At 30.4% G+C, this 13,800-nt stretch overlaps 1 protein-coding gene across 1 annotated transcript in view; it reads right to left on the reverse strand.

The window, feature by feature from the left end:
• The window catches only part of LOC108692022 (transmembrane GTPase Marf), a 132,262-nt gene that overhangs the window by 31,299 nt on the left and 87,163 nt on the right, over nt 1-13,800 (reverse strand). Inside the window, exons 5-9 of the mRNA XM_018200108.1 lie at nt 6,947-7,100; nt 6,702-6,840; nt 6,239-6,552; nt 5,859-6,154; nt 337-504 (exon numbers count right to left, since the gene is read on the reverse strand). Of these exons, the coding sequence (XP_018055597.1) occupies nt 337-504; nt 5,859-6,154; nt 6,239-6,552; nt 6,702-6,840; nt 6,947-7,100 (1,071 nt within the window). The remainder of the gene's footprint in view (nt 1-336; nt 505-5,858; nt 6,155-6,238; nt 6,553-6,701; nt 6,841-6,946; nt 7,101-13,800) is intronic.

Raw genomic sequence — 13,800 nt, forward strand, 5'->3', positions numbered from 1 at the left:
ATATTATATAAACAAATATTATATAAAATATTTTCGAAGAAAATTTTTGTTTATAAAGCAGAAAATTTATTTTAAAGCGGAAAATGTTTTTTTATATAGAAAAGAAACGCCATTTTTAAAACTTTTTTGTTAATAACTTTTTAACAAACAAGCGACGGCTAAAATTTGTTGGAAGTTACTCAAGGTTATGATTTTGACAATATAAGTCAAGATCAGAATCATCAGAAGTTAGCTCCTTCTATACTGCATAATATTTCTATTAATGCGCGCTCGCGTGTATGTTTATATATAAAAGAGAGATATAAAAGTAAATTATATAAATAGTATTATACATACAAAGCCGGCAACAATAAGACCACCCATTGTACCCTGTGATGTTACAGATGCAACTGCTATACGAGTAGCTAGAGACCAATCATCAGATCTTGTTGGAAAATTTGGTGTACTTGAAACAAATTTGAGAGAATCTATGCTATCTGCAGGTGATGTGATACATGGCGGAATCTGAAAATATAATCATTTTTATACTTCTGTCACAAATGTGACAAAAATTCATCATTTATCTGTATACTCAGAGACGGATTAGTCTACTGGGGTCGGGCAAATGCCCAGTGAGCTCCCAAGGGAAGAGATTCTTGCAGTAATCCTAAGGAAAGCGCTCAAGAAAAATATTAAAAACACTTTTTTTAAAACCAATATGAATGATTCAATTGAAAAGAATCTTTTTGATTAAGAATCCTAATCCTAATCCCTAAAGATTAATTTTGTCGACATTATTTAATTTTAAATTGTTGAAAATGTACCATTATTAAGTACTTTAAATAAATTACTATTTATTCCTATTTAAATAAAACAAATAAATTGCTATTTAAAATACATGGCACGTTTAAAACATAACTTAAAATATGGAGCTCTTACTAACATTTGCCTGGAAACATTTTTAGTCCCAGTCCACTCTTTTACATACATATCAATCATAATAATACTTTCATAGAAAATACCTCTCATAAAGAATATTTTTTAATTACAAATTCTTGATCAAAGAACCCCGCACAGATCTTATGGAAAATCTCCCTCGTTTAAATTGGTTGGAATTAAAATATGTTGTTGTCCAATATCTTGAACAAAAGCCTCAATGAGCACGACTCCCTAAATTCAATAGTTTTCTGTCCAGAGGCGTTTAAAATGGAAATTTATAATTATACTAAGTTTCTTCATAAACCAAATATATGAATCTCTCTCGCTCTCTCGCTCTCTCCCCCCTCCCTCCCACCTTTCCTCCCTCCCTCCCTTCTTCTCTCCCCTTCTTTTTCTCTGTACAGGGTGTCTGGAAATAATCGCCAAATATTTCAGGCAGGTAGACTAAACCGGACTAAACTGAATCGAAAAGTCCTCTGCCATTTTGTAAGTTTCCCCAATAGTTAATGAGACATTAATCCTTAAAAATAGCCGAATACTACTGCAAAGTGTATACGCCTACCGATCGCTTGGCGTGCGGACCGTGGAGAGCGGATAGCCTGGCAAGCGCCCATGAAATATTTGGCGATTATTTCCAGACATCTTGTATATGTATACATATGCAATACGTATACATATTCATATGCGTGTATACAGGGCTCCAACTTATGGTCTCATCCGTCTTGAGTAGATAGAGCGGACTAAACTGAATCGAAAAGTTCTGTACCATTTTGCAATGGTCGCAATAGTTAACGAGATATTAATGTTTAAAGATAATCAAATACGCGCGTCTGCCCGACCTATAATACTATTACCAAAGGTAACGTAAATATTACTTCAAGTAAATAATAAAAGTATTTTACAATTATATTATCAAGAAAATATTCTTTGTAATGATATAATTAATAATTGTTACTCAAAAGAAGAAGAATAAAAATTGCGTTCTCTCTTAGCAAGAATGATATTTTTCTGCATTTTTCGACACTACCGCTCATGGAAATTCGGACATCCACATAAATTGACATCAAATGAGCGTATAAAAAATTAAGATATAGAATAGTAATTATATTATTCTTGAAATATATTTTAGATCACTTGTATACATATTAACAATTGCAAATGCTTTATAAATTAGTTTTAATTTTGTATGTCAAAAAGTATTATCTTTACTTCGTACAACATTAATATTATATTAATAAATTCAAAAATTCGATCAGAGAACACAAATATGGGCTCACGCTATGGTGTATGTTGCATATCCCCATAAGTGCGGGATAGACTAGCAAAAGTTTTATAAAATATTTTTAATTCAATTTTGGCACATAAAATTAAAAATAATTTATAAAACTTTTGCAATTGCTAATACAAGTGATCTTCTAAAATATATTTCAAAAATAATATAATTGCTGTTATATATCTTAATTTTATACACTATCATTCGATGAAATTTATGCAGATGTCCGAACTTCCATGAGCGGTAGTCTAGAAAAATGCAGAAAAGTAGCATTTTAGTGCTAAGAAAAAACGCAATTTTTATTCTTCTTCTTGAGTAACGATTACAAAGAATATTTTCTTGATAATATTGGGAGTACAAATTAGTTCGGTCCGTTTTTTTGTGCATTTATTTCAAAACAAAATGAATGAACAGATCAATTAAAGTATTGTCCATCGCTGCCTACTACTTTTTCCCATCTCTCAAGCAATTTTCGAATTCCATCTCGAAAAAATGATTCGTCTTTGGAGGCGAATTTTGGAGCCAATTTTCGATTTCTACGAAAGAAGTGAATCGATGACTTGCTGCATCCTTCGGAACAATCGGTAATCAGTAATCAGAAGGAGCAATGTCCAGAGAATACGGCGGGTGCGGTAACACATCCCATTTGAGCATTTTTAAATATTTTTTTACGACTTTAGCGACACGAGGCCGAGCGTTGTCATGAAGAAGAATAACTTTATCATGTCTTTGCTCATATTTTGGTTTTTTTCTCGCAACGCACGGCTCAAACGAATTAATTGTAGCCGATACTAATCACTCGTAATGGAATCGCCAGATCGTTTCAGCAGCTCATAATAAACAAGATCCTTTTGATCCCACCAGATACAGAGCATGATCTTCGAATCATGAATGTTCGGCCGTGGTGTTGGTGTTGAGGTCGATGGCAACGATTGGCTTAGCGTAGTATTTTTTCTTCTTGGAGTTGTCGTAGAATATCTACTTCTCATCTCCAGTCACAATCCGATGCAAAAAATCTTTTCTCTGTTGTCTTTGAATCAGCTGTTCACAAATGAAAAATCGTCTTTCAACGTCTCTCGGTTTCAGTTCATAAGGTTCATTCAATTTCCTTGTTTTTGAATCATTCCCATGATTCTCAATCGTACAGAAACGGCTTGTTGAGTTACCCCCAATGATTCTGCAAGCTCCTCTTGCGTTTGACTCTGATCTTCTTCGAGTAATGCCTCTTGTCTTCGAATTGTTTTGGCTGTCCAGAGCGAGGCTTATCTTCAACGCTGAAATCCATCTTTGAAACGTCGAAATCATTCCTTACATGATTTATCAATTGGAGCAATGTCATCATAAACTTCGACAAGCATTCGATGGGTTTCAGCCGCACTTTTCTTCCAATTAAAGCAGAAAATCAAAACCTCCCACAAATGCTGCTTGGTTAACACACAATATTCGACATTTCAAACACAGTAAAAATCAAAGTTTTTGTATGAAACTCAAAGCGATATAAACTGAATATTATTAGCAGATGTTTAACCTCTCTGAAACCGCCAAAATCAGCTGTCACTATGAACCATTCACAACAGCTGAAGCCATCTTTAGGGAAACGGACCGAACTAATTTGTACTCCCAATATAATTTTAAAATATTCTTATTATTTACTTGAAACAAGTAATATTTACGTAACATTTTTTTGTATGCATGCTTCAGAACGAATTAAATTGAGTTTTTTCCAACAGTTCTTAATCATTTCCCAATTTTCGCAATCGAGATTATTTCTAATCGATATTATTTCTAAAGCGCCGAATATAGCCATCGATAGTTTGGCGCGCGAGGAATGGAACAAACAATTGGCTCACTGCCACGAGACTGTAAACGCGCCTGCTAGGCCATCCCCGCTTCTCAAGGCTTGCGTCGTACGCTCAGTGGGCCATATCTTCAGCAATAGTAAGTCGGACGGATGCGCGTATTCGGCTATCTTTAAACGTTAATATCATTAATTATTACAAAATGGTAGAGGACTTTTCAACTCAATTTAGTGCGTTTTATCTGCTCGGGACGAGTGGGGCCATATATTCATGATACCCTGTATATATATATATACATATATATATATATATATTGTGTTTATATAGATATATACAAACCACCCGTACCATCCTTTTATCTTCGCAAAATAAGATCCAATCATAAAAGTGTTCGGACAAAAATTGTAGAGCTTGAAAAGATCTATTTACTGATCTTGTCTGTTTGACTTTAGGTGGCATCGCCAAGATCAGATCAAAGTCACGTCGATTTTTTTTTAATGGAACATTTATTCCAGAATGTAATAGCCGATGACAAGAGCTTTCCAAAACACTATAATAAAGTTATTTTTTATTAAGTACTTTTCGTGAAGAAACATGATACAATTATTGATTTTCACTTTAAATGTCTCTGGACGGAAAAGTATTGAATTTAGAGAGTCGTGCCCATTGAGATTTTTTTTTGTTCGAGGACAACATACTTTAATTCCAGCCAATTTAACCGAGGAACATTTTCCATAAGAGCTATGCGGGATCCTTTCAATTAATTTTTTTGATAAAATCACAAAAGATAAAAATTAAAAGTATTATAAATTTACAATTTTTAAATGTATTTTTGTACAATGTAAAGTCATGGATTTTTTCTTCATCTTTTTTAAAAATATATTTTTATATATAATTAAATATGTGAAAATAAAATTTAAATTATATAAAATTTACTAAAAAAAAATTTGTAATTAGAACAAGTAAAAAATGCAAGCTATTTTAAATTAATTGAATAATATTTTGACAATTTGTTTTTTTAAGCTAATTTTCATCTTTAACTGTTTATAATTTATAAAAAGTATCTAGAACAACGTAGAAAAAAACTGTTTTTTTACCTATTTCTAATTTTATCTATTTCTAATTTTACCTATTTCTTGCTTGCTGAATATAAATATACTGTGTGTAAGTTTGATTATTACGTCATAATTTTGAGAAAAATGGCATTAAACAGACAAAAAATGGCAATATACTTTTAAAATTGTAATCTTTTTTTATTATAGTTTATTTTATCAATTTTATATTGCTTTTTGATTTAGCATGTGCTGATTATATTTTTGATTTTTAAGTTTTAAATTCGAAAAATACAATAAAAATATGTACCACACAATTATTTTATATATTTAATTTTCTCATGATCTATAAAATATAAATGCGGATTTAAAGTGTATAGTGAAAAAATATATATACTCTCCCATGATAATAAGACATTATTGTTGGATATTACATCGTGAAAATTGAAAAGCAAGATATAAAAAGAAAAACTACAGACATAACTTCTCTGGCAAAAAGAAAAGGAATTATTAAACCTTTTATATAAGATTTAAATATAAATAATTAAGTTGTTAAAATTTTTGTAAATTTTTTGCAATCTATTTTAAATAACTTAAAATATATTGTAAGAGTTAATTTTTTGTCGTAAAAGAATTGTAGGTGATGTAGCAAAGAGATTATTTTCAGATTTAGATCAATAAATTACTATAAAATCATATATATATTTTTAATAATATATATTTTTAAAATAACTTTTAATTAATTTTATTGCCATGTTATGGATGCTTCAACATTAAAAAAAGTAATTCAAAATTGACCAAAATTCCACAACTTACCTCTTGCGGATAATTAGTAATAGTTAATCTCTGACTCTGTTTTCCTGCAAATCTATTAATTATAGCTGTAAAACCCCATGAAAAACGAAATTCTAAATCTTCATGGAAGTCTGCACATAAATTGTCACAATTCAGTCGATAAAATATTTCGAATGGTTCTCGTCGTGGTAAAATGTTAAGCGACATTTGTCTTTTATTTTCAGGCAATAAGCTTGACATTCTTTCGGTCATTTCTCGCTGCGAATTTTCCATGTTTAATGCTAAAGCAGTACTGAGTCTGGCTCGTAAATTTGATCCTGAAATATAAAAATAACAAACATTTTTGAACTTGTCAAATAACATCCTCATATCAAATCATCAAATATATAATTCAAACTCACCTAAACCATTTTCTACGTGTGTATGAAGTTCCCGTTTATATACATTTAAAACAAGTGGTTCAGGATGAAATGGAACACTAAATTCATCTATTAGGACAGCTAATCGCCGAATTTCTTCATTTAAAGCTTTAGAAACCTTTTGCTCTACATCTTCTACCATATGATGAATTTTATCTTTCATTTCTTGAGTCAACAGCATTAATTGTTGCTCTGTAAAATTTAATTTATCATGAAGCTCTTTCTTGATATTTAACTGTTCACTTCGCATTTTTTGTGTTCGTTCTAATATCTCATCTAATGCTTGACGTATTTTCCTGCAATAAATGATAAAAATGATCAGTTTACATTTTCTTGTAAATATAAAAAACGGATTTCTAATATTTCTTCTTCTTCTTTCCGATATCAATTAAAAGATATTAAAAAAAAAAATATATATATATATAGAGATCTTTCGCTTTCTTACATTGCAATATGTTTGCCACGCTGAGAATGTTGTTCAAATTTAGTCTTTACTGCAGATTTTGAGATACATTCTTCAAATTTTTTTTCAAAATCTTGAAATTCAAAATATCGATTTTGGAAACCTTCTGCTAGCGCACCATCTGTATATAGTATGAATAAATTAATTTATTTAAAATTAGTTAATCTAAAAATGATTTTAAATTGTAAAAAAACTATAAATAACATAAGTAATTTTGGAACACATACTATGAGCAGGTTGCCCACGTTGTTCTTGCATACGAGCTTGAAGAGTTTCTTTTGCAGAAATAAAAAAAACGCGTTCTTCAGCATCTTTTGGATTATAAACTTTTAATTCCCTTGATAAAAAATCAATAGCACGTTCTTGATGTTGTGCTCTTACCTACACATAAAAAATATATAAATAAATTAAAATTTGTATTCGTAATTAAATAATATAATTCGTAATTTAATCGTAATATTAAGTATTGAATTTTATTGATATATTATTATTTTATAGGGGATTCAATTAGATAGTGTAGATGTATGCGTTTGTGCATTCAATCTGAATATAACGAGAATAATTAAGCTCTAAACACAATGCAAGGTAACAGCAATAACAATAGCAATAGCGATAGCGATAGGAACAACATTAAGGAATGCATGTATCCGTGCACACAAAAGGGAACACAAAATAAGACAATAGCAATAAATTTTCGACGAGTTGGAATTCTATGTCTGTTATAGCCACCAATAGCTACCAATCAGCGTTCAGATTTTTCATTATATTTATGTGTGTTATAATTTTGAAGTAGATGAAAGAATATACTACAATCTATATATCAGATCAGATTAATTGACATTTTTATTTCTTTCACGACATTATGCAAAGGAAGGCGACAATTATATATCATTTATTTCTCTACCATTCCTATTGCTATTCTTATCACTGCCTCGCATTATGTTTAGGGCTTAATTGTTGTGAAAAATGACTTGTGTCATCTATTAACTAAGATTGATAAGAGTCCTCCTTTAATTTCATTTGTAATTGATAAAGTTACTAGAAAGTCCATGATTGGTTCAATAATGGACAGCAAATCAGAGTGTAGCACTAAAAATGTGTTTTTATGTTTTTATATACATAGTTCTTTTCTCGGGCTCTCATTGCTTTTGTAATTTTCTGTTTTATATTAATGTATGATGATCTTCTCTTGTACGATTGACAAAATTCCCATTGTAGTCCGAATAAAAGATGTATAATTTAGTACAATTAAGTGTAATTTACATCATAATAATAATAAGATACTTAAACGAGTGAGTAAAGATTAGAGATAGAGAAAGCAAACTAAAGAAGAAGATAGGCACAAGGTGAAAAGGTTTTGGACATGTTTACAAGAATAAAGATTGAAGGTATGGCATCAAAGAACACAGGAAGTTCAAGTAAAACGGATAAGGGAAAGACAATAGAAAGTAAACAGAGAAAATTGTGCTTTGGGAAAAAAGAAGATTAAAATAAAGAAAAGAGAATTGAGCAACAAAAATTGGTGGGCAACAGAAATTATATCAAGAAGAAAAGGGAAGTACAAAAAATATATAAAATATAGAAACAAGTTAGACAGACAGAAGTATGAGAAAAAAAAAGCTGAGAGAATTGAAGAAGAGACAAAAAGAAAAAAGAGAAGAAGAAGTGGAGCTGAAAAATCTGAAGAGAGAAGCAGATATCTGGAGATACAAAAATAATTCTGATAATACGGAATGTTTCAGTTGCGTTTCAGGGACTTTCCAATGTTACAATTATGTACCATCACATTTGTAATATCTCTGAAACTATCTTCTTTAAAATATTACAATTACAATATTTCTATAATTACCTTGAATAAAATCTTATATCTGAAATGTTTCTGTATAGTTCTTTCGTAAATGCAAAGTTTCTGGGAGATGTCTAAAACCCCCAATTAATAAATGCAGATATAGCATTATCCGATCGATCACACACACATATATATACAAGATTCCAGAATAATCTCCAAATACTTCACACACACAGGACAGATAGAACGGACTAAACTGAATAAAAAAATCTATCATTTTGCAACTTTCCCCATAATCAACGAGATATTCACTTTTATTTCTCAAATAACTTCTCTAGGACATTTCCCCCCTAAGGTAATACAAAAAATATATATATCATTGCGACGGATAAGACCCCCTCCCCTCCCCCCCGCACTTCATGGGCACTGAAGTTACAAGGCTGAGGAACGCTTCTCCCAACACATACAGAAAAATATTACATAAATATTATTTATTATTTCAAGTAAATAATGTAAGTGTATTTTAAAATTATGTTATCAAGAAAATATTGTTTATAAAGATAATCATCACTCAAAAACAAAAAGAATAAAAGTTGTATCTTCTCGTAGCACTAGAATATTTTTTTGCATATACGTACACAAATAATAATCGGCGCATCCAAAGAAAGATTTCGTCAATTCAAAGAAATGATTCTTTGTTGCGAAGAAAAAATTTCTTTAATTAACGTCATTTCTTTAATTTAAACATCACTTTTTTAAATCAAATAATTCAAAGATTTGGATATAGTTCTGAATGAACTCCCTCTCGCGATTGATCTGAAATTTTACATATACAAGTTGTTTTTAATATAAGAAATAAAAAACCTATAATCTCAATTTTAGGAAATGAATAAAAAATGTTTATATTTATTGATTAAAATCCGGACTATCCTTTGAAACACACATTCTTCTTTACGTAGGATTGAGTTGAAAGGACTGTGTCCAGTTTGGGCTCCGACTGAACAGCATTGAGAGTTAGGATTGTAGAGCATAAAAAAAGAATTAAAAAGTTCCATAACTTTAGTTAATTAAAAGTTAATAACTTTGTAAAATAAGTCCCTTGAGTACTACAACAGTTCGCTATTATGATCATATATGTGTACCATGTAGGATTGGTTTTATTCGATTTCTCGAATTATCTATATGTATAGGAATATGTTCAATCTTGACAAAGACAACTAAATTTTTTTTGGACCCCTCCAAATGAATAGTTATAAGTGATATACATATTAATAGATGAAGAGGAGAAAGAGACACTCAAAGTATGAAACAAAAGATTTTAATTGACAAAAAGGCTGCGGCTCAGTATTTTTAACTATAACGTTTTCATCTCTTGTTTCACTGCGTTCTCTTTTATAATGACATCAACAGGCATGACATATATATTTAAATATGTTGAGTGGAGCTCTTGTGGAACTACTAGACTCCAAGAAATCTAGCACTTCTTCAGCCAACAAATGTTTATGCGACTGGTTTTTTTAAATATTTTTCACATTATCTACAGTGAATATCATCGCGATCAGTAGCTGCTTCAGAGTAAATCAGCTTTTGGTATGGTAATCCCTTTTGGTATAGTTTATCCTGATTCATACATTCGCCGCTTATCCATCCCCCCTCCTTCCAGGACGTCGCCGTAATTACAAGCAAATCCGAATTTCTGTGACATGATGGCACGAATCGCGACAGAAACTTAGCCGGATTAATAAACTGTATCAAATAAACATTTTAGATATTACTTCAATGTCTTTGGTCCGTTACTGCCGTCACCGCGGAGAGCTGTTCTGGACGCAGAGAAATTGAATAAGACTAGTGGTACATAATCATAATATTAAATTTTGGAGTTCTAGCACTCAGAAAATTTTTTCTAAGTTTGACTTATGAAATTTTTGATTCTCTTTCGATACCTTAAAATTTTAGGCATGTCTCAAAGTCGTTCACCCGGGGCCCAATTTCTCCTATAAAACTAGACACAATCTTTTGTTACTCAGGGATTTTCGGAGTCGCTAATGACGAATTTGACGTCAGATTTTCAAAATTCAAAATAACGGATCGATCTGCAAAATGTAACCTGATCAGAATGAAACCGGATACTCGGGAGGTTTTCGAAGTAGTCAATTATGAATCTGACCTCAGATTTTCGAAATTCAAAATGGCGGATCAATGCAAAAAAATGATTTGATCTTGATAATTATAAAATTGTATAATTTTGACTTCAAATTCATAATCACTTCAAATATTCATCAGTCATATTTGCAATTTTACTTTTTTTGACTTCAGATTTGAATTTTTTGGATCTATCGATCATCAATAAAGACTATTTTAGATTGGTTCCATAAAAAAACATTTTCGGGCAGATATTTATCGTTTTATTCGAATCATCCTACATGCCATAAGAATTATATATAGTTTACAATAAAATTGAAAACAAGACCTATTTATGTTAAATATTCACGAGTGCTAATTGTGCACAAGTGACAATTGCGTCACGAACGTGCGATAAATACAAACGATTAAATAATTGACGAAACAGATTAAATTAAATATACTCAACTTTACTTTTAAATAATTAATATAAAAGAAGATCCTGAACGAATATAAATAGTAAATTTAAGGCACGGAAGCTGTCGTCACCCGATATGCGGAATGCTGACAGGCCAAAAAGAACGTTTCAACGATGACCCGAAAAATCCTGAATATAAGCGCGACTGCGGACGCGGTCGTCGATCAGAAATTTAAAGAAACTTGTCGTGTTATTCTGCCCGTTTAAATGAATTTGTAACAGTATGTACCGCGTGGAAAATGCTAAGTGGAAATGTAACGAAATAACCACTGTTGTTATGTGTAAAGTTAAATATATTTTATATTTTAAAACTACAAAGCTACTATTCAATAATCCTCCGAAGTCCTCTGTGGATTCTGAACTGTGCCGTGAAATACCGGCACAACAATACATTACTTTAAATACGAAGCATCATTATGGTCTGAATGTTAAGATGTTGAACTATTATATATATTCATATAAATGAATTAATTTTAAAAAAATAATTGTGTGCCAATGATTATCGGACTTTCAACGCAATCAATCTGAAATATTAATAATCCTCCCAAATTTCCCAAATTAATCTTAAACAACTGCAACAAAATTATTGCAAAAAATATTGTCTCGGCCAGGAGTCGAATCCGGATCTCTTGCATTCCTAAGCCTTTAGACTACCGAGACCTTAGCAATATTCTTCACAATAACCGATACGAATAGAGAGTTACGCATTGTAGACGAGCATGTATAAACAATAAGATTGGAAACAAAACCGTTTATCTTGATCAAAAAGTTCCCGGAATTCATTCAGAAAATTCAAAATACAAGTTTTATTCATCAAAAGTGATATTGTCCCCTTCAAAGTACTCCCCATCGACTGCAACGCACTTATGCCAGCGCTTGATCCAGCTCTCGAAACATTTCTGGAACTCTATTGTCGGTATAACCATCAGAGTCTTCGATTTTTCATTACCTTCTTTCGGCTGTTAAAACGCGTAATGGTTTTTTCATGCCATTCATAAACGGCTGTTTTCTTTAGAGTATCACTGCCGAAACAGTTTCCCAACATTTCCAAGGTTTTCACACCATTGAATTTATTTTTAACGCAAAATTTAATACAAATTCGTTGTTGCAAATTCAATTTCATTTTTAAAACTGTAAAAAATACGTACAGAGGTAGATGTATTCAAGACGGCGTAACTTTTACAAATGTCAAGCTGTAGGTGATAATTAGGTGATAAAATTTGGTGGGAATGTTAATGATAGATGTGGCAACCTAACCAAAAAAACAGAACTCAAATCAGCTGACTCAGAGCATCACCTGGTGGTAATTCTGGGAACTTTTTGATCAAGGTAGTATGTTAAATACATTACTTTAAATACATTACTTTAAATACAAAGTGCCTACGGTCTGAATGTTAAGATGTTAAATTATTATGTATATATTCATATAAATAAATTAATATCAGAAATGATAATTATGGGGATTATTAATATTTTAGATTGATTGCATTGAAAGTCCGACAATCATCGGCACGCAAATATTATTTCTTAATTCATTTATATAAATATATATAATAGTTCAACATTTTAATATTCAGACCGTAGTGGCGTTTCGTATTTAAAGTATATAATTTAGTTTATAAAACTAAATCTTATTATCAAATCCTACATTCTATAATAAGAATTTATAATAGAGATTTTAAAGGATAACGGTTATCCTTTAGGAATGACTTTTAATTATATTAATAAAAAAGGATTAAAAGTTTGGCTTATAAAAAATCTGCAATGGTAAATAACACTAGCTCAGATTACGTTGACATTGATGGAGTTTTAAGAAAGTTAATTTTCCTATATATAAGATCTATTTTCAATAAAATTACTAAGTCCATTAATAAATCCACAAATATGATTGGCTATATGTACTAAACAAGCTAAATTTATCAAAGTTTATAAAGAAAAAATCAACATGATAGAAATAATAACCTTATATATAAAGTAAATTGTAATAACTGCGATGCTTCGTACGTTGACCAAACGAAGAGACAATTATAGATAAGAATTAAAGAACATCTCAATAATATAAAATTAGACCAGTCCAAATACTCTAAATATATCACGGAATCATAACTTTAATTGGGAAAAAGTTATCTTGATGGAAAAGTATGAGGAAAAACTATTCTTGATTTTGAAAAGAATTATCGTAAAAGAAATATTTCAGAATGATATATATATTAAAGAACAAAAAAATTAAATTTAAATTTATGAAAGATACTGAGTTATTAAATAACTCTTATTTTAACATGACGATAAACTTGACAATATACATAAACATACATTGTCACCGTTTTGAACAGACTTGTTTTTACGTTCGATTTGACTTACTTTTATTTGACCTACACATTACATCAGTCTATTTTCAAATGAGTAATAGACAATATCTAATTTTTAATGTACTAGACCAGATCTCTGATAGAGAGTTTTAATTACAGTATTTTATATAACTTAATGTAAGTTATTATTTGATTCTATACCTCTAATATTATTAGTGTGAATACCTATTATTCACACTAATAATATATTATTTTAATACATCTACAGAATATCATAAAATACTTGTAACTAATGAATTTTCAAATCGCTTGATACAAGTCTGCGACAAATTGGCTTCTCGATTTCAATTGAAGAATTTAACAAAATTACTTTATCAAGGGATA

This window comes from Atta colombica, unplaced genomic scaffold (genome assembly GCF_001594045.1).
Source record: "Atta colombica isolate Treedump-2 unplaced genomic scaffold, Acol1.0 scaffold56, whole genome shotgun sequence".
Taxonomy (NCBI): domain Eukaryota; kingdom Metazoa; phylum Arthropoda; class Insecta; order Hymenoptera; family Formicidae; genus Atta; species Atta colombica.